Source organism: Falco rusticolus, chromosome 6 (genome assembly GCF_015220075.1).
Source record: "Falco rusticolus isolate bFalRus1 chromosome 6, bFalRus1.pri, whole genome shotgun sequence".
NCBI lineage: Eukaryota > Metazoa > Chordata > Aves > Falconiformes > Falconidae > Falco > Falco rusticolus.
In genome coordinates this window covers 35,959,045-35,981,375 of record NC_051192.1, presented here as the reverse complement: position 1 = coordinate 35,981,375, position 22,331 = coordinate 35,959,045, and the positions used below count along the sequence as shown (strand labels likewise).

Genomic DNA, 22,331 nt, shown 5'->3' with positions numbered 1-22,331 from the left:
ACAAAGTATCTTGAGAGCTGAGCTCTAAAGTATTCAGGATATTTTAACAGTGTGCAATAATTGGTCTCACTTTTTAGAGTCCTTTACAATACAAGCTAAAGATCTTCAACTTACTGTTTCTCCCAAGATTCAGAAATACTTAGAAACAGTTACTTGTACCTTACTGCAATCATAACAATATATTAAATTCCACCAATATGTAAATTACATTGAAGTCTAATATAATAATATTCACAGATAAAACTGTAGCTTCTCTTTAATATCTTATTAATATGTATTATTTGATATCTAATATAGATATTAGGAAGAAATTATTTACTGTGAGGGTGGTGAGACACTGGAACAGGTTGCCCAGAGAAACTGTGGATGCCCCATCCCTGGCAGTGTTCCAGGCCAGGCTGGATGGGGCTTCGAGCAACCTGGTCTAGTGGAAGGTGTCCCTGCCCATGGCAGAGGGGTTGGAACTAGATGATCCCTTCCAACCCAAACCATTCTGTGATTCTATGACTCTATGTTCTTAAAATATTTGACTTTGACAAAGTGCATCTTTGAGGAAAATTTCCCAATAACCCAATGTATTTTTTCTTTGTATTATACTTTAATGATGATCTCCTTATCACCTAGAATTTTTCAATGGAGTACAGAGAATGCAGGAAATCCTTCTCTGGAAGTTTTTTCCAGTCTTAAATTGTATTTGAATGCATATTTCAAACTATTTATTTAATGGAAAGCTGATGACCAGTATTAGAGGTCTTTTTTAAAAAAGTCATGTTTGCTGTGCACTCAAATACAAGAATTAATGTCAACATATAATAATGAAAATACACAACTGATGAGGGAGACATGATTTGTGATTTTTCTTATTGCTGAGCAACACATATGCATGAACACACAAAAGGGACTGGAGAGGTTGCATGCAGACTTTTAAAGAAAATAGTCAAAGCACTCTTGGTAACTTACTGAGTTTTTGAATATTTGGCAGCAAAGAGCTCCAGGTTTGCAAGTATTCTGCTCTAAACCCATCCATTGAAAAAAGGATAAGTGGTGGCAGATCAAACCTGCAAGAAAATATGAGTTTGTCATTGTAAAGGAGTTTAGACAGTTGGTGACTTGTTAAGATATTTAACAATATAAATTCTATTTTTAAAAGCAGGATCCAGACATTTAATGTACTTCCCAGAATTAATATCACAGTGTGAGATAAACAAATAGTTCAATTTTGAGAGCAAATACACAATACTCCTGGAAAAAAAAATACTGGAGGAATAGAATACAAGCTAGTCAGTATATCCAGAACCTACAAAAGAAATTGGATTTGTTAATCTTTTAATAAAAATACAAACAAATACAAATGCTGCTGACTACTATCCAAATACAGACCCAGAGTTCAGGGCAGCCAAAGTGCCTCTGTACATAGCGATGGGTTGAATTCTGTCTCTTATTCCTTAGTTCATCTTAAAAAGTCTTTCAGGGCAGCTGCACAATGACTGTAAAAGTACAGCAGTCACCCAGCAAGCAGTTAGGGCCAATTAGCCTCAGCTGAGAAACAATCTATTTGCAATGCCAGGTTTCAGCTAATCCCTTACTTTACCACATTTCCTCTGTGAAGACATCACTAAGCAGTCCATGTTCTTTGCAGATTATACCTCTCATGTCACCCAGCTCTCATTGAGCTGGAGAACACTTCTTTTCCTCAAGGACCCTGACAAACTGAACTCAAAGCTACGAAAAGAATGCAGCAACTGCTAGTTTGCTTACGGTAAGACTTCATATATATAAGGATAAAAGCCTCAGATCTGACTTCATATAGTAGATATGATAAAATAGGCACAAGCTGCAGCTGATCTCTAGAACAGTATTTAAATTCTTGTTATAAAAATTATAACTAGGAGGTGCCAGCTGTGCAAATAAACTTCAAAGTTATTAAACATACTTTCTCTTAAGCAACCTAAAAGGACTCTTAAAGAAAAATGCATCAGCAGTTATGAAGTGCTGGTGCTATAGCACCTTTTTTTCATAACACCAAGTGACAAATTCAGTGGGATCAAGTAACGTGATTTTTCAAATTCAGTCTTTTAGTTAACCATCGTTATATATTTCATAATCTCCTCAGAAACATACAAAGAAACATAAAAATGGTAAACCTAAAATTAAATTTTAAATGTAGTTTGAAGTAGGTTTCGCTACATGTAGTACCAAAAAAAAAACCCCATCTGTTTGTAATTTATAGGAATTATAAGCCTGGAAAATACTGGGGGAGAAAATGGTTGATAAAATGCAATTACTAATAACTGACTCCATTTTTTCAAGTAATACTTCAAGTGTTAACTATGAAAAAAGAAGTTATATATTCACATCAGACAATAATCACCATCCCAGTTTGTTTCTTTCACAGTGGTCTTTCCAAAACATGGAAGTACACTGGCATTAATGTTTGTATAAAAACAGTTTGTATAAAACAACTTCCTGATTTGAATCTGAAATCAAATGGAGCTTTATATAGCAATTATGTTTACAGTCCTTAAAGAAGGTCTCCTCCACTAATTTCCAAGTTGTAGCCTATGAAACTGTGTTAACTCAGCAAGTTATTTGTTAACTTAAAAAGTGTATTTCTATAGCTATGTTGAGAGGCTTATGCAGGAACCCATGAAGAGGCCACAATACTACAGCTACTATTGTTATAATGAAACTAAATTTGCAGTAAAATAGATAGAATAATGGATAACATCACAAATACCATAACTGAACCAGAAAAGAATTTTTTTTTTTGAGAACAACTTTTAAACTATGTTTCTGCAATACTGCACAAATAGCAAAATATCTATAGGTAGATGTCAGAATTACCATGTTACAGTGTTTGTAGACATACGGCTAATTTCATAGCTTCCTTCTTCCACACCTTTCTTTTGGCAGATAATTCAAGTAAAAAAAACCCAACCTGTTAGTTAGATAAAGGACTGCAATCACAGATTCTAACAGTTATTAAAGTTTGCATAAGGTGATTTATCCGAATTGTCACAGACACAATATAGTAACATAAAATGGACTATGAACATTTTGTGATACATGAACCTTGAGATCACTCCCACAATTTTTCCAGGTCTTTGCAGGCCGACTTTCAGTCTGGATTTGTACTCTAAACAGTAAGTGATAAATTAATGTGCAACGAAATGAAAAAGGTTTTAGAAACAAAAAACATTGCTAGCCACAAACTGCTACTATAGAATATTCCTCAGGGCAGGAACCTTATTCTCAGTAAATATAAACACCTCATGAAGACCTGCTTAAAGCCACTGGAGTATTTCTGACCATCACAATGATTTTATTTGCTAAGAAGACAAAATTATTTTATCCTACCCAGCTGGACACTGAGGAGTTTCAAGTGATATACATGGTTCTTCTGCCCAAGGTATTTCATCTAAAAGAACAAAAGAAAATACTGAGTCAGCATTAAAAAAACCCAAACAAACAACAAAGTTTTCTAGTTGATCTTTTTAGAGTTGTTCTTGGTACATTTTCTGCTTCAATACAGAATTATAGAAACACAGGGCTAAAGATCCCTTTAGAAATCATTTAGTGTAACCTATTAGTTAATCAAACCTGGAAATGGCTAATGCTTACAATATTAAGTTAAAAATAAAGCACATATACCAGACAGACAAGCAAACAAATGAAAGAAGGAATCACTATGAAACCTTAGCCTAATTTTTAGCTGGTTTTAAATGGAAAACATTTAAACTGTATTCTGTCCACACTGGATTACTGCCTTCTTTATTTGCAGATACCACTTATGCATGTAAAGATGATTGCCAGCGCTCTTTTTAGCCTTTTTTTTTTTTTTTCTGTAAAGAGCCCAAACTCCTTCAATCTTTCCTTGTTGACCATGGCTTTCAAATTTCAAGTAATTCTTTCTGTTCTCCTTTGAATATTCTCCATCTCCTTCACAGCTATACTCATTTATGTTGTTTGCCCATCTCTTTGGAAGAAACAAAGGAGGTCAATAAGAGAAGAAAGAAGAAAAACATCTGAAAAGGAAAAAATACAAAGAGAAGCAGTGGCTGTTGAAGTTCTTAGCTCACACAGAAAGCTTCTCTCCCACGAAGCAGCCAAAGGCAGGGATGTACAGTGACCTAGACTACAGGTAAATTTGCATTTAGGTGACAAACACAATTTTGCAGGAGCTGCCTTAAATTTCTGCCACCTCACCAGATAAAGGAATTCTGATAACAGAGACCATGTTTTATGCCACTGGTATGCTCCTCGTGTGTCATTCCTGTAATCTGATTTTACTAGTGCTAGTCTTTGAGTGTTTAGCCAGAGTCTGTATGAAACACAAAGATATTCACACATACATAAGATATAAGAAACACCGTCTGAAAATTAATTTCTAATAAAAAGGATGGGATATTTTAAATTAGGAATGATTACTACGATATGTACTTTGGATCCCATGAACTTTGAAGCAGAAAACATGTCTCCATCTATTAAAAAAAAAAAAAGGAAAAAAGGAAACAATCCAAAAGCCCCACATTTAGTATACTGCTGCAATATTCAAACTTTCTGTGTTTCTTAGGAATGACACATTCACATTGTTCTCCAGAAACTATTTTTTCCCAGTCAAAAGTACCAAAAAGCTTCACCTTAAAATATCTTCATTCTCAAAAATGTCACTGTAAAACTCTAATCTTGAGAAACAAATGCATCTACCTTTATATTTGCCATGTTTACCCATCTATTTATTTCACAGGAAAGTTTATATATATAAATCTTTTTGTCTTTTGATTTACCTTTGCAAACACTGTTGTAGTTTACACAGCAGTCTTTTTTCTGCAAGCAATCATCCGAACAAGAACAGTAACTTCCAGGTATCCGTGTCTCACCACAACGGAAATTAGTGCACCTCCAAGACTGGGCTGAAAATTGGAAGAAAAGGGTTATGATTTGGCTCATAGAACCTCATGTAAACTCCTTTGTGTGGAAATCTCCCAAACAAGTAAAGAAAAAAAAAAAAACCAAACAAAAAACCAAAACAAAACCCAAGAGTTTTTGTTGAACTATAATTTTATATGTCCTGCTTGAGTTGCTTTAGCAGTTTTGTCTGAAAGGAAAGCTCAAGATTTTCTTTAACACATGAAGTCTATTTCTGTGGCCATGGAATGGTAATGCAGAGTCATAGAATAACTTTACTCCCCTTCAATCTTCAATGCCTTCCACCTTTCCAGGAAGATTAAAAAAAAAAAAAAATCAAACCATCAAACCCATATTTTTCCTAAAGAAGAGAAAGAGAAGGAAGCAGATCTTTTTCCTGCTCTTGCACGTGATTCCCAGCAAAAAAAGATGATGTAAGCAAAAAAAGAGATGTAAGGGCTGAAGCAGGCAGAAAAAGCGATAAAGGTGAAGAAACATCCAAGCAGCTGCTGGGAAAGCAGAGTAACTGGAGAGGTGTCTGGCCTTGATGCAGAGCCAGGCTGCTCCCCTGGAAGATGAGTGCACTACTCCAGCCCCGGGGCACCCACCAAGCACTGCATGAGGCTGGAGAGTGCACCTGACCAGGAAACACCCATTTGTTTTTGAGAGGGAAGAGGTGCTGGCACAGCAGCATTGTTTCAGGGCCCTGGTCAAAGGTAGCCTGTGATTTCTGCTCACGCTTATCCACAGCTTTATCTGGGCCAGGAAATATGTATGGCAAATGCTTTGGTTATCCATGAGGGAAAAATGTACAGGGATCTGATTTGAGAAATACATAGGAAGATTTTGTGTCCTGCCAGGTCACCACCACCACATCCTTCTCTCCCTGAGGGAATGTGACGTAGCTTCCGTACGTCTGCATAAATACAAGAATGTATCCTTTTCGTATTAATATCACATGAAAAAAAACAAACTCAAAATAAAATGGAAACTAGAGAGCACTGCCAGTAGGGGAACATACTTGGCTCCACGCAGGTGTCTTCATAGTCCCAGCAGCAGTCCCCACGCTCCTTGCAGCCGCTGTCACACTGGCAGCCAGGTACCTCTCTCCTGTGTGGCTCATTGCACTTGTGCCTGCAGCTGACTGTAAGGAGAAGGCAATGATTCTGCGTGGTTGGATAGCTCTGTCCCAGAGAGGTCAACTAAATGGATCACAGACACAGGCTGCAGCAAGAAATGTGCTGAAACATTTCCCAAATCTGTTTCCTAAGTCATTTTCCAATGCCCACTAGCACACGGGTCAGCAAGGTGAAATGAAAGCTGTAGGAAGTCCTCTGGACATTGAAGGTCCTGGTGGCTGTTTGGGCCACACTTGCCCAGAGCCTGTGGCAGGGCTGTTCCTATAGCAGGTCTCCCTAGGACCAGTGGCACAGGAGACAATGCCTAGGTGTCTCCCCCTCCAAGCATGAGGAGCAGGAAGCTGGCATGTCCCCTGCTCATTTCTGGGTCCAGGATGCAAGAGGAAGAATACCTCCCACTTTGGATGCTCCCTAATATACATGGCAGGGAGCTGTGTGGGATGGGGGTTCCCTCAGGGCTGGGCACCCAGAGCCATGGGGGCTCCCCAGGGGTGGCTGGGCATAGCCTGGGAGCCAGGGCACATCCCACCGCAGTGGGGCAGCCAGCTGGGGGGACCAGGGCAGCCCACCCCAGGCACTGGGCACTACCCTGGGGACAGGGACAGGCCAAGGCCAGACTGTTGGCCTGTGGGTGGGCCTGGCTTAGTGGGACCCATGGCCATGCAGGGCATGGCTGTGCGGACCTGGAGACCCGCCCTGCTGCAGCATTTCTGGGGCAGGGACTGATGGCCCCAGGGGGCTGAAACAGGGTCCTGGGCCATGGGGCAGCCCTGGGGGGTTGGGCAAGGCCCATAATATGCCTTACTAGTCCACTTCGGATTCTGACCATATCTCTCCCTCTTAATCATTACAAGGTCCATTAGAAATCTGCAGGTTTGGTTGTTTTGATCAAAAGAAAGAAAAGGCTCCAAATGAGGGGCCTTGTGCTGGAAATGGAGACGTGTTTCCTCACCACAGTTCTGACACATTCATGCAAGGCAAAGGGAGAGCTCTGGCTCTCCTGAGGACAGCTGAGGACACCTTAGGAAAATGCCAAATCTCCAAAGATCATGCACAGCTCCACACCAGCCTCCACCAGGATGAGCCTTGTGTCTGCATTCTCTGTACTGCAGAAATACTGTTTGAACCACCCTGAGCACCTACATTTCCGGTTTTCTTGTCCACTCACACCATTAGACAAGGATAGGTATAACTACTCGTGTTTGCTGGTGCAATTTATTATAGTTGCCAAAAGGTTCATGCTTTTGTAGGCTGTACTGGCTACAAAATTTGGGCTTTAATATCCACTGTGTAGAAACCATGTAGAGCTAAAATTAGTTTTTTCAAGAAAGCCAGTTTGTTTCACAGGTAGAAAGTTCTCATGTTGAACTTTGTGCTCTTAAGTGCTTACAGCAACTATTGTTCAATGCAAGAAAGTTTTGCAAATAATTAGAATAACAAACAATATATGTAATGAGCATAAATGGATCTGTCAAAAGTAGAGATGAAGAGAACTAATTGAGGGCTACAGGTTTTATGACTGGAGTCTGTTCTGTCAAGAAAGAGCTACAATTTTTCAGAAATGTACCTAAACATAGGCAAAGAGCTTTTCTGTGCTTCTGTGGCTGAAGTTTAGAGTATTTAATTAAATTTTTCCTCTATCCATTGGCGTTTGAACAACTCAGAGTTGTTAAGATGGTCTACCTGATATTAAATGATACAGTATGGTGAGTTTAAGTCAGAAAAAATACAAAAATATTAACCTTTTCCTCTGACTGTATTGGAACTGTTCACACCCTTCATAATTTGCAACCCATACTTTTAATTTCTTTACAATATTTATATAACTGTGCAAGGTCAGGAATTTAGTATTACATTAACTTTTATTTGGAGTAGTTAGTACCACTACAGGAGCTATAAGGAAATTCACATTGAGTATATAAACAGAATCAATTGTACTATATGCCAGGCCCTCCTGACTCCTATCCAGGCCCCTTCTCCTGAGACCACAAGCCTCCAGCACCTGTCTTGACTGCAACTCCTTTTGCTCCTGAACACCACCACTCTTTCCCACTGCCCTCGCAGCAAATGCAACTGCACAAAGGTGCACGCTGCTAAGGGCTGACGCTTCACTTCCCACTCTGCAGTGTATGTTTGGCTAATTCATCTTTCCCAAGTAGGTCTGGTTATGAAAGCAGCAAATAATGTTAGTCAGTCCCTATTTAGGGTTGCTCTGCAGCACCTGCAGAGGCACCAAAATGCTAACACACTGATTTGTTTCCATCTTTCACTTACTACAACTATGACCAAGTTCCTCAGGTAAATGTCAGTGAAGACTCGAAGTTGTGGGTATCTACATATTTTACACAGGAAGTCGTAATAAAACATATGTAATCAAAAATCAACTACAATTCTATCTCACTTTATTTGCTAGGCCCATAGTATTGAAAAATCTCAGGAACTAAGACTTGATGAATAAGTAGGTGAATAAGTTCAATGTGTTGATATATGTGTTGATTAGGAATGAGAAAGAGACTGTTTCCTTGAACTCCTCCACTATGACATTACTATTGTTTTGCTTCTAAAGGGAGTGTTTTATTTAATTCATCATGTCGTGTGTTTGTTCTCATTTGACTTGACTCCCTAACATCAAAATGCTACTTTGTTTCTCTAACTAAAAAATAACATTCCACCAAATCAAACCGTTATCCCCTTTATATCATAGTTTTATTGAACTGAAGTTTTCAGAGAAAATTCATAATCAGTTTTAACAGTAGCCACCGGAACTATGCCAAATGTACCCACAGCATGAGTCCCGAAGCTAGCCCGATGGTATTTCTTCTACAAAACATACTGGTTAAATAATTGCAGGATATTATATGTAATAAGATAACTCCTATCTCAAATTTTCCTAAAAGTTTCCTAAAAAAAAAACAAAAAACACACCAAAACAAAACAAGATTTCCATACCTGTTGTGGACTAAGTTTGACACTTCTAGAAGGAGACGCAAGGCATTCAGTACTTTAGGACAGGTTTTTCCAAGTATAGATTGTGAGTGTACAGTTTCTATCCAATCCAACTTCAAGAATGCAAGAAATTTATTTTCAAGGCTGGTAAGTTTTCACAGAGCATTTACATGCTCTGTGAAATAGCTGCTGAAGACGTTTACCAGATCTAGCTTTGGTGATAATTATGCTGAAAGTATCATAAACATACCTTGCTCCTGGTCTCCACGGTTCAGTCCTAGTCCTAAACCTAGTCCCAGGGATACAACCACCAAAGCACACAGCAGAACCTGTCACATAGACACAGGAAAATTAAAGTTCACAACTGTGATAAACTATTATGTCTATTGGAAATTAACTGTGTGATTATCATTTCTATGAACGTATGATTTCTTATGAACTAATAATTTCTCTGAACTTGTTCATCAAAAAATTGGAGACATTCTGTGCCTGAAGATAGAGGAGGCACAAGAATGATAATCTTGTGAACTCCTTACAAGCCAACACCTCAATATTGCACTTTTAACCTGTGGCCAGTCCCGTGTTGTAATCAGGGAAGTCTTTGCTCGGGAAAACACAGTAGGAAGCAGTCAATATATTTACCTGTTTTGCAAATTCTTTATCTGTGTAAAGAGATGGTAATTCATTTTACTTAGCTTTCCCTGAAATGCTCACAGGGATTTCTTAAGAGACTCAGCTGGACTGAGGCTGCAAGTGTCACATTTCCATCCACATGCCAGTTTCTCATAAGTCACCCCATTAGCAACGTTAAAGGAAACTGGAAAGAGACAAATAACCCAAGGAAACCTCGTAACAGAAAGTAACATAACCTTTGGGAGACTGGGGAAGAGCTGAGGAGGCCTCTATCAGCTTAACAGACACTCAAGATGAATGGCGATGTATGCTGGCTGAAAGGTGCAGTGAAAAGTGACAACCCTCTCAGAGTATTTCACAGTGTATGTACTTTTCACTAAGGCAACAATGGGACAGAAAATGCTTATCACAGAAAACCACCATAAACCACCCCAGTTTACTTCCCATTTTTCCCTCAGAGCCTTCGTCTCCTGCCATTTCCAGGAACCACCAGGCACTAGCAAATACTAAGATTCAAAATAAAGTAGAAATAAGAGAGGCTTACTCTCATGCTCAGTATTACTGTATTGGAGCCTCGTAACTGAGACTACAGCAATTACAAGGAGCTAAGAAAAACTGCATGTGTGAGTAGGATATAAACAAGTGTACATACACTGTCCTGTTACTTTTTGCCCGTCCTTGCTCACAAAAACACCCTATTCTCCTTGCTACCACCCAGCCTGTCTTGCAGGTGCTGGGCAGAAGTGTAGCAGAACGGGGGGGCCTGCTCAGTTCTGAGGTACGGGTGTACAGCTTAGCCATGGAGCAGCTCCACACTGGGACAGTCCGAGTGCACAGTATTCCTTCCCATAGGCCAGGAAGCCAGAAAGCATACGAGCCAGAAAGTCAGGAATGTGGCACACTCCCAACTAGCCCTCTAACAGGGACAACCAAGAGACCTAACTGTGGGCCTGGCGTTGCACATACCTCTTCCTCCGGACAGATACAGTCAGAGGGGCTCCTTCCAGACCCCCCACTTTCTCCTCCTGCTGCTATCCTCCTTGCGACTGTGCTCAAGAATTTCCTGTCTCCCCCTTGCTTCCCACCCTCTCCAGCTCTGTCACTGATTTTTCCCCAAGCAACACCAAACACCAGCAATGCCAAAGTTACTTCCTTCGCACCTTCTCTCTCTCAGTTTTACTTTCTTCCAGCTGCTCATTCCCTGATTTTTGTGCTGGAGAAATACCCCAAAAGTAGGAATGGAAATGGAACTGCTGAAAGAAGTGGGTAAGAGACAGATGGAATAAGTACGTAGGGAAAGATTGTCCAAAGTGGCAGAAATGCTGAAGACCCCTGAAGAAAGACCCCAGATGTGATGGCAGCAGTTTAATCCTATGTCCAGTCAGCAAGGACAGAATCAGGAGGTGCATTTGGACTAGAACAGTGGCCATTCTTTCTGGGCAGGGAGGATAACACTGCCATGGTGACCTAACAGGTCTTGTCACTGAGTACAGATAAGCCAAATCACCATGGCATGCACTCTTCACCTGGAAGTTCACTATGGCTTTACCCTTCATTTTCATTAAAATTCACATTTGTAAATTAAAATAAACAGAAAATACTAAATTGAAAGTACAGCTATTACAGCAGGAAACATTTCTACCACTGCAAGCAAAGAGGGAGATGAAGTAAAACCCAAAAACTTATAACAGGTATACAGATGAGATGCTGCCTTTATTATAGCATTTACAGAAAGACTCTGGAATTTGGGACATACATCCTTGAGGTGAAATAACATTGGTAGCACCTACTCAAATCCTAAGACTTTCCACAGCTAACTTCTATGTATCAATTCAGGACTATGGATACTTATTCATTAAAAAATTCTTCTCTAGAGGATTTACTAGACAGTGTGATTACTATTTGTACTTGTACATAATTCTCTGCCTAAGCTTTCAGGAAAAAAGTTGCCAAGGAAGTACTTCATGCATATTGTTTATCAAAAATGGTGTAAAATACTAAGTTTACACCTACAATGTTTAGATTTTGTTTTTTCATATAGACAGAAAGAATTAATATGTTTTAGGATACTTATGTTTCTCACTTTATTCTTCAAAGTGCCTCTTGAAACTATAATTTACTTTCCTTCCTAGTTAGGCCTTTTTCCCACATTGTTTCTCATGATTAATTTATTTTTACTGAAGACTTAAGGAAAAATGTCTGTTAATTTATCTTCTCTTTTGTTCTCAGCTTCCAGCATTTCCCTCATATTTTATGAATCCTTGCACAATGCAGCATTAAATAGGAAGTTCTACTATGTGAAATTGTTCTGATGACCTAAAGCTGAAGAGTGTCATAATCTAACTCGCTTTTTCATAGGGCTGTTCTGAAAATTAAGTTTTGAGTCTTTCTAAAACCAGTACCTGTCATTTTCTTTAAATTCCAAATTACAGATGCAGTATCTCATGCAAACATATACACATACATATATTATATGTAATTTGTTTCTTTCGTAGTCACAAACAGAAGCCTAAAACTGTGTTATTTGCTACAACAAAAGATTTAAAAAACATAACAAAACCCCTACACATTATTATTTACAGGGACTCTTAAAGCCCTGGGGAAGAAGGAAAGAGTTAACCATGATTATTTGACTTGTGGACTGACAATACTGTACGAAATGGTTCATTAGTCTTTTCCCATGCCTTGCTTCCCAAATGTTCTTCACCAACACCTTTCCTACATGTCTGTTTTGTTAATGATTAATCCAAAGATAAATAGTAATCAAAAAGGAATCATGGCTGCTTTGGCCACAAGTACATCAATTTAAAACAAATGTATAAAATAAAAGATTGAAGCAATGTCTTTGCTGTGCAAAAGAACTGTCAGGTTGTTATAGTAAAACAAAAAGCACAGTTAACTACCAGAAACAAACATATTTGCTTGATAAGTACCAGAAGAACTTTAGAAAACTGCCAGTGAGGGTAGTACATTCATGCAGTAAAACTCTGAGCACCAATTACTAAGCTACCATGAATGATCATATTAATACAATGAAACTTCTAAAAGTCTTGCAGATTTGAGAATTGTTAAACTAGCAGCCCTGAAGAACAGCATCTACTTACAGCACAGGTAGCTTTGTATTTCAGCAGGGTTTTTTTCTTCACATACTCTGTTTGTTTTAAAGGCACTTCATTCAAACATCTGCTTTGATACTTAGTAATATCATCCTGAAGCTCCATTTTGCCAAGATCTGCCTCTCAGCTGCATGTACGCTGCGTTCCTCAGCCTCCCCTGCTGGGTTAGCTGTGACTAAGCTGCTGCTCCTGCTTCAAATATGTATGTACTTTGTTCATGCACTTTTTATGAGATCCTAGCTTTTGCATCAGTGATAGGGTTTGCAGGAAGCCAAAGTAATCAGGAAAATTACTCAGAAAGGTCAAAGGCTAGAAAGCATTATCTGTGTAGAGAGAAACTTGTCATGTTTCAAGATAAGGACTGTATTAGTTAAACTCTTAACTGAGATTATGTAATACATTGCCACACAATAAAATGCAAAAATGACACAAATTCAGGTACTCAACTATTTGGTTAAAAGCTTGTCATCCAAAGTATTTGTTATCTTCAAAGAAAGCGCTAAATATATTAAACAAAAACCAATATGAAAGTAGACAGTTTCTTAACTCCTGCTCTGTGTCATGTCTGTGTTTTTAGGTCCCTTCCCTTATTTAGCATCAGAGGATTCCTCCTGTTTATTTTCAATCCATATTTGTCACCTATTTCTTTCAGCTTGTTACATGTTTTTTTCACTAGTGATAGATGTACTCATTAAAAACAAATGGTATACAGCCAAATCAAATTCAATATTTTTTTTTTGTACGTAGAATTTAAATCTGTTTGTTTTTCAGTTTGGTGGTTAATTGAACAATTGTTATGAAAATGTACCTTCATAGCCTACTAGGGCTATGCAAGTGTAACTACTCAAATATTGACCTGATTCTAAAATTGAGTACCATGTGAGATGTAATTTATGATAAATAAAATAATAATATTTATAATTATTAAAAAAAATCCAAACCATGCTACTATATGAGCTGGTATGAAGAAAATTAACTCCATTGCAGCCCAAACCATTACAATCTCTACCTTCTATTCTATAACATTGTGTCATGCTTAGGTCCTGTATTATTCAATACATCCACATCAATAACCCCCCTGTCCACCCTCCCCGCACTCCACCCACCCTTGCTATATAGAGAAATATAATTGCCTTGGTCTATTTACCTCTGTAAAATGTCCAAAAAATGTCCACTGAATTCACCAGGGTTCCATCTGTTATGGTGGTTCCTCAGGACAGGAGAGGCAGTATTTGGTGTGGAGTTACTGGCTGCCAAAACCTGTTCAGATCGGGTCACCCTCACAGGGCTTCTTGTGAGCCTTGTCTTCTGTTCAGGAAGCTTCTGTTGTATCGTTTACTATAATGCACAACTCGACTTGTTACAACATTTTAAGGTTACATCCGTTACAAATTCCATGCCTGGTCCCTTTGAACCAGGCTATAAGGTTTAATAGTACAATGAACGATTCACCCTGCCCATAAGTATAGACTTATCCATGGGCTCCAGTCCCTACCCTTGGCTGGAAAGCTAACCAGCCATAAAAGACCTGGGGCCACAGGCTAAATATAAGCCTGCAGTGTACCCAGGTGGCCAAGAAGGCCAACAGCATCCTGACTTATATCTGAAATAGTGTGGCCAGCAGAACAAGAGAAGGTATTGTCCCCTGTACTCAGCACTGGTGAGGCCGCACCTCAAGTACTGGGTTCAGTTTTGGGCCCCTCACTGCAAGAGGGATGCAGAGGTGCTGGAGCGTGTCCAGAGAAGGGCAATGAAGCTGATGAAGGGTCTAGAGCACAAGTCTTCTGAGAAGCATCTGAGGAAACTGGGGCTCTTTAGCCTCAAGAGGAGGAGGCTCGGGGTAGATCAGGGCTCCTCAAACTGTTTAACCAGGGGCCGGCGCGCGGATGCAGTGGCAGGCAGCCATCTGCGGCTGCTTGGTTTCCCCCCCCCAACCCCCGGAGGGGGTGGGGGGGTGGGGGGGTCTGTAAATACCGGGGGCCAGATTGAGAACCCTGGGGGGCCGTATCCAGCCCGTGGGTGGGCCGTAGTTTGAGGACCCCTGGTGTAGAGGAATGAAGGCAGTGGGTTGATCAGCATTGATAACATGCAGCTGTGGCCTTGCCTCAGAGGCAGTGGGTTGATTGACATGGATGATGGGCAGTGGTAGCTCGTTCCTAGTAAGTGGTTAAATAGCCCTGAGGACTGGGGGAGGGGTGTTGGATGGAGGAGGAGCAGTGTGGTTTGACTTCTGGAGGAAGGTGATACAGTACAGACGGTAGAACCTGACCAATGATAAAGCTTTGTTGCAGCCTACTAGTTTGTGCTGCAACAATTGGTGCTACGTGTAAGGCTGACTGAGTTGGACTCTGACTGCAACAGCTCAGGGGGAACCTTATCACTCTCTACAACTACCTGAAAGGAGGATGGAGCGAGGTGGGTGTTGGTCTCTTCTGCTAAGTAACAAGTGATAGCTGGGGGAGGTTTACATTAGATTTTAGGAAAACTTTCTTCATCAAAAGGGCTGTCAAGCATTGGAACAGGCTGTCCAGGGGAGTGGTTGAGTCACTATCCCTGGAGGTATTTAAAAGATATATAGGTGTGGCACTTAGGGCTGTGGTTTAGTGGTGGACTTGGCAGTGCTAGGTTTCTGGTTGTACTCTATGATCTTAAAGCTTTTTTCTGGCCTAAATGATTCTGTGATTCAGGGGTGTACCTGCTTCACTGTGCACCTGTACACACTCACACATGCTCATGTGTAACTTAAAGGTCACAGTCCTTTTCAATTGGAGTGCAGACTGTAGTTACAGCATGCCTACTACAGCAGTACAGGAACAGCAGCAATGCCCTGGCCATATGCCAGCCTAGGCACATGGTCAGTGCTGGTATTGAAATGTTCCCTGGCACAGCAGAGTAAGATGGTAGGCACTAGCAAATAGCAGCCACTAACAATCACTAGAAGCAATTGCCATAGGAAGCACAGGAAGTAATCAGCTGGACCAGCTATAAATCCAGTCTAGTACATTCTGATCAAATCTGTCATCTCAAACTCCTCTGGCCCCACACTGGGTGCCAAAAACCACTCTTGTGGGTTAACCCTAGTAGGCAGCTGCTGCAGTGGGGTGCTGGGGAGAATCGGAAAGCTAAAAGTGAGAAAACTTGTGAGTTGAGATAAAGACAGTTTTATAGGCAGAGCAAAGGTGTTCATGCAAGCAAAACAAAATCAGGAATTCATCACCACTTTCCATCAGCAGGCAGGTGTTCAACCATTTGCAGGAAAGCAGGACTCCACCATACATAATGGTTACTTGGGAAGACAGACACTACCACTCTGACTGTCCCCCACTTTCTCCTTTTCCCCTGCCAAGATTTTACTGGTGAGCACAATGTCATATGGTGTGGGACATCTCTTTGGTCAGTTTGGGTCAGCTGTGTCCTCTCAACCTTTTGTGCACTCACAGCTTATTCTCAGAGAAAGCCTTGAGGCTGTGTAAGCTCTGCTCTTCATGGGGTGGTGTGGAAGTTATCAACGCTGTTTTCAGAACAAATCCAAAATATATCACCATAAAAGCTACTATGAAGACAGTTAACTCCATCTAAGCCAAAACAAATACATAAATTTATAGAAATAGCAAATATGACCTTTGGGAGAGTGAATCATCAGTGTAGGCACCCAGGATGAATTTCTGCTCTCATGGATATTAAAAAAAATAATTTAGCAAGTGGAACAGCATGTGAACTCATATATTTGATTTTGATAATTTTACCTAATCATTGCTATAATTTCACAAACATTACTGCCCACATGATGAATTCCTGTGAAATTTCTCACTGATGAAATAAGAATATTAAACTTCATGAACACTGACCAAGAACCCAGACCTTTCTGTTTAAAGATCTGTTTAAAGATTTAACATGTTTTAAATACTTTTCATCCCTACCAAAAGACAGCTCACATTAAAAAAAAAAAAAAAAAAAAAAGGCAATCCATATGATCAGTCCTTAAGGGTAAAGAAAACAACAGGGAAGAAGGAAATAATTACAAATTATCCTTTCTGTTCTCAGTTACTGAATTGTAAATATAAGTGATCACTTTGCATACAGTCTGACACTGTACAAACGCAGGGCTAAGGTACAGACAAAGCCATTCCCCTATACTCAAATTGCAGTCCTCAGTTAATCTGGAACTTCCAGAAATGGAAAGACATTTTTGAAGAACATGGGCAAGACGGACATCTCTGACATAATGTTAACAAGCACCTTGGGAAAACTGGGAGAGAACATTTCTGCATAGCAGTGTATTATAGCAGCTGAAAGTCCTCTAAGGCCAACAAGAACTAGACAGGCCTTACATATCACCTGTTAAAAGACACCTTTATACTCATTTACCATCTATCTTCTAAAATGAATGGCACTCATTTAGGGAAAAAAATCCCAAAGCTTAACCATTTTTCTCAGAAATGTTTATCATCCCTAAACAAATGGTCATTTTGATGAAGGTTTTTTCCAGAGTAACATGATGTTTACAGTTATTTTGAAAAATGCATTTCCTTTTCTGTCTCTAGATGAAGAGGCATTTCTTTATCTAGAAATTTTCTGGAATAAATTTTCATTTCTTTCTCATGCAAATGCTGCTTTTCTTCCTTGTTTGTCTTGCAATTTTGTGTTACTTAATACACGGAGTCTGACATGGCTTCGTGCCTTGGCAGAGACACCTGGGTTCAGTCCTTGTGTGTAAGATCTGCATTGTTCCTCCTCTTGGACACTTGGTTCCCTTAGGGAAAGCAGGGTGACCATGACTTAGGCCTGGCCTGCTCTGGCACCCCTGGCCCTCAGCTCCACACCAGTGACCAGATTCACTGCCCAAGGTATGATCATAGGTTGTTCACTTTGCGTAGATGAGGGGTTAATTTAGGAGATAAATCACCGTTGGGACGTCTTAGGGAGTTCAAGGCTATCACATGGTCCAGTTTTAAAACTCAAAACTGGGCATAGTATTTGGGCCAAGCTGTCAACCAGGACTCAAGTTACGGTTAGACCAACTCTGTCTAATAAAGGTAACCAGTTATATTTGGCCTGGCATGGTAAGTACAGTTTTGAATGAATGTTGGTTAATGACCTAAAAACAATATAAAGTTGTATTAGGCATGGAGCTGTGGACAGATTGTGGTTTGGTACGTACTGAGGCTGGATCAAGATCTGGAGCCCAAGGCACAGTTAGGAATGGCTCTTAGCCTGTGAGTGTGACAGAGCAGTAAGGCAGGAAAAAGAAAGAATAGTAGACTGGACCTGAAAATAAGGATAAAACATAATGATGACTAAAACAACCTCTTTCAGGCTCATTTTCCAGTCCCATTATGGGTCACTATGGTAATGGATTAGGAGCTTGGCATAGAATTAGAGTAGATACCTATCCTGAGCATTGCCATTTTGATAAAATATGAGGTGGTCCATCCAGGGTGGGCAAATACTGACACTACATGTTGACGGGACATCCAAGGGCATGTTCGATCATACTGCAACACACTTTAAATAAGCACACAGGGAGGAGTATAATGAACATTTCTTACAGAATAAATAGCTTTGCACTAAGACTGACGGCAACCCAATTCTAAGAGCAACACAAGCATGTACAAACAGACCTCCAGCTATATCCTCTCTATTTCCAATGATCATTCAGACATGTATATGTATGTAAATAAGATATAGGTAGCCATTATTTGTTTCCCAGCCAGGTATTTCCCATTACTGACAAGAATACACTGACTTCGGTGATGTATAGGGCTGCCTGTTGGCTACAGCATGTACCCCCACTGCCTGTGCAGGTGCTGGCACTCCACATACCACAATTTCCTGGAGTACTTTTTAAATTTATTGATAACATTTCTCATTGTTTGTTATGTATTCTTCTAGGCTTGTTTACACAAAAGCTGTTTGTTTACAACAAATAATCTCTATCCAATTTCACCTGAGCTTTTCCCCTGTGGATACACCCGGTCATTTTCCACTTGGCTCCAAGACTGGAAGTGTTAATTTCCTGATGCTCGGAGGCTTTCATCTATCAACTAGAATTTGGGATGATCAGCTTTGTTTTTCTGCTGTACACCTAAGTTTGTACCTAGTTGCCAGCACTCACTGAACTTCGGTTCACGGCCAAACAGCCACAGACAGCTCAGAAACTACAGTGCCAGCATCAAAAGAGCCACAAAACTGTAAAACTCTTTTGAGTTTACATTTTACATTTACTTATCACTTAAAAACTACTGCACATGCGTGAAGTACCCTCAGATGTTTTCAGACAAATGCCTTTTCAGTTTACTCCACCTTTATGACTTTTTATGGGAATAATACTGACTCTATAGTAATTACAGCAAACTATAGTCCCATAATAAGTAAGGGATCCTTACTGTAAGAACTAGAACATTTATTTTATCAAATTATTTTAAGAACAGATTATTCAAAACCCAAAGAAGCCTAAGCAAGTAAATAATCCCTCCCAAATTTAACAGGGCTGCCGCTTTTGCCCTTCGGATTCAGCTCCCTCTTCGCCCCGCCGCCGGCAGCGCCTAGGGGCGGCCAGGCGCAGGCGGAGCGGCCGTGCCGGCGGCTGCCGAGCCCCGCGCCGGGCGGGCGTTGCCGCCCGGAACGCTTCCGCCGCCGGAACGGCCGGGCTGAGCAGCCGCTTCCCGGGGAGGGGCACCGGGGACGGAGCTTCCGGCGGGGGAGGGAACGCGGCGCCGCCGTCTCCGCCTGACAAAGGGCCCGGCGGGGGCCGGCGCTCGGTGGCGGGGCGCGGCGCGGCCTGGCATTATGGCGATCCCCATGGTGCCTATGGAGACGCAGTTACAGAGCATCTTCGAGGAGGTGGTGGTGAGTCTGTCCCCGGAGCGCCGCCGCGGGGACGAGGGGGAGCGGTGTGGGCCTGGCGCCCTCCCGTGCTGTACCGTCGGCGGGCCCGTCGCGACGTGTGCCCGGGGGATGCGTGGGGGAGGTGGTTTGTCAGAGCCGAAATCCTCGCTCGGCTTAGTTTCTATGAAGAAGCTGACGCAGAGTAGAACTGGGAGTAAAACAGTGAGAGGCAGATTGCTTACCCAAAGCCAAATTATAGTGTGCTGGCTTATTCTGTAGAATAAGCAGTTTAAGGAGGTGCTTCGAGGGAGGCTATGAGAAGATGAATGCCTTGAGGAGGCAGCATAATGAGCAGGTCATGGAAATACACCCATACCATGCTATCTGCAAAATGAAGCATAGTTCAGTAGGTTATTAGAGTACTTCAGTTGGAATGGACCTACAACAATCATCAGTCCAACTGCCTGACCAGTTCAGGGCTGACCAAAAATTAAAGCCTGTTATTAAGTCCAAACACTGATGAGGGCATCGACCACCTCTAGGAAGCCTTCTCCAGTGTTTGACCACTCTCTCAGTAAAGAAATGCTTCCTGATGTCCAGTCTAAACCTCCCCTGTCGCAGCTTTGAACTGTTCCCATGTGTCCTGTCACTGGATGCCAGGGAGAAGAGATCAGCATCGCCCTCTCCACTTCCCTTCCTTGGGAAGCAGCAGAGAGCAATGAGATCGCCCTTCAGCCTCCTTCTCTCTAAACTAGACAAACCCAGAGACCTCATCTGCACCTCACAGTACATTCCTTGCAGCCCTGTCAACAACTTTGTTGCCTTCCTCTGGCTTCACTCGGGGACCTTCACATCCATCTTAAATGGTGGGGCCCAGAACTGCACACAGTACTCGGTGAGAGGCTGCACCAGTGCTGAATGCAGCAGGATAATCACTTCTCTTGATCTGCTGGTTATACTGTATTTGATGCACCCCAGGATGTGGTTTGTCCTCTTGGGTGCCAGGGCACACTGCTGACTCACACTGAGCCTGCTGTTGACCAGCACCCCCAGTTCGCTTTCTGCAGGGCTGCTCTCCAGCTACTCCGTTCCTCTCCTGCTTTGTACTTTTACCTGGCGTTACTCTGTCCTAGGAGCAGGATCCAGCACTTGTTCTTATTAAATTTCATGCCACTGATGATTGCTTAGTGCTTCAGTCTGTCTAGATCCCTTTGCAAGGCATCTTGTCCTTTGAGAAAGTCAACAGCACCTCCCAGTTTAGTATCATCAGCAAACTTGCTAATGGTTCATTCAACCTCTTCATCCAGATCATCAATAAAGATGTTGAACAGGACTGGCCCTAGAATTGAGCCCAGAGGAACACCAGTGGTGACTGGTTGCCAGCCAGATGCAGCCCCATTCACTACAATTCTTTGAGCTTTGCCCTTCAGGCAGTTCTTCACACAGTGCACACAGTGGTCATCCCATGGCTGGACAGCTTGTCTAGAAAGGTGCTGTGAGGGACAGTATCAAAAGCCTTACTAAAATCCAGAAAAAAACATATCCACTGTTTCCCCTTTATCCTCAAGGCAGGTGACCTTATCATAGGATATCAGATTAGTTAAGCAGGACTTTCCCCTTGTGAACCTGAGTCATTGGGCAATTAGATCATTGTTTTATAGAGCACAAACGAGTGAACTTATTGGTAGATTTGAGCACTTCATGGTCAGAAACAGTGGGGTGACAGTAGCTGATAAAGTCCTGACTGACACTTCAGATAGAAGAGGCCAATCAAATTATCTGAACTCTAAAGAATATGTAGGTCTTGTAGAGAAGTGTAATTGAAAAAGATGTCCATATGATGAATTTCAGTAGAGGGAAGGTTGTTTTTTTCTTTCTGTTTTATGTTTGTATTAAAAAATGCATGATGTACTTTTCTGTGAATGGTGTTAAGTTGCTTGTAGCATATTAATTGCCCATACCAGATTGGTTTCTTGTTTTGGCACTGTCATTTGGATTATGTTTTCATGTGTTTAACATTGTGATTTGAGTGTGCTGTCACATTGCCTGTATTTAAGCAATGTTATTTGCTTAGAATTTTTATGTAACAATCCCCGCTCCCCCCCCCCCCCCAAAAAAAAATAAAACAAATCCTTACAAAATTTCATTGAATTTTTGAAGCCAGAACTGAGGAAATAGTGAGTACTTAGTTTCACTGCTGCTGTTACCAACCTGGTGGACAGCAGCTAACTTTTGACAAACAGTTGACGATTTCTCTTTTGCTTTGTGAGAAAGCTGTGCATAGCAGTGACAGGCAGTTCTAGGATGTATGATTGAAAAGGATACCAGAAAGATTATTTTGTTAACATGCTGATATTTCTACAATATAAAAATGAAAATACATAGTGGTCCATTGTTATAATATATATTATTATCTACAATATTGTAGATGTTATCTACAATATAAAAATGGAAATACATAGTGGTAAGTTATAGATCACATCTGAGTATAATAAGAAATACTTACAGAAGGTAGAAAAAGATGTAGGGTAGTATTTTCCAGAACCTGTTTGCTGATGTATTAGAATAATGATGTAGAAGCCTTTGACCAAATTGCAGTTTAAAAAAAGGAATGTTTTATAAGGGGGAAATTGGATATTCATATATAATCTTTCACCTAGTACAAGACTGTCTAATCACTCAATGGAATTTAAAAAGCAATGCTTCTAACTCAGATAAGAAAGTATGTGATTGATTTGTGTGAGTGTCATGGAACATAACT

The 22,331-nt window shown here is 40.9% G+C and overlaps 2 protein-coding genes across 5 annotated transcripts in view; one reads left to right on the top strand and one right to left on the bottom strand.

Annotated features, from left to right (window-relative positions):
* The window catches only part of ENPP3 (ectonucleotide pyrophosphatase/phosphodiesterase 3), a 42,776-nt gene extending 29,836 nt beyond the window's left edge, over positions 1 to 12,940 (bottom strand). For all 3 annotated transcript variants that reach the window (XM_037391295.1, XM_037391297.1, XM_037391298.1), the window contains exons 1-6: positions 12,731 to 12,940; positions 9,244 to 9,322; positions 5,930 to 6,052; positions 4,788 to 4,913; positions 3,358 to 3,418; positions 961 to 1,058 (exon numbers count right to left, since the gene is read on the bottom strand). In XM_037391295.1, the coding sequence (XP_037247192.1) occupies positions 961 to 1,058; positions 3,358 to 3,418; positions 4,788 to 4,913; positions 5,930 to 6,052; positions 9,244 to 9,322; positions 12,731 to 12,847 (604 nt within the window). In that variant the 5' untranslated portion in view covers positions 12,848 to 12,940. The remainder of the gene's footprint in view (positions 1 to 960; positions 1,059 to 3,357; positions 3,419 to 4,787; positions 4,914 to 5,929; positions 6,053 to 9,243; positions 9,323 to 12,730) is intronic.
* A 6,486-nt stretch (positions 12,941 to 19,426) lies between these two features.
* The window catches only part of MED23 (mediator complex subunit 23), a 40,400-nt gene continuing 37,495 nt past the window's right edge, over positions 19,427 to 22,331 (top strand). For both annotated transcript variants that reach the window (XM_037391613.1, XM_037391612.1), the window contains exon 1: positions 19,427 to 19,591. In XM_037391613.1, the coding sequence (XP_037247510.1) occupies positions 19,532 to 19,591 (60 nt within the window). In that variant the 5' untranslated portion in view covers positions 19,427 to 19,531. The remainder of the gene's footprint in view (positions 19,592 to 22,331) is intronic.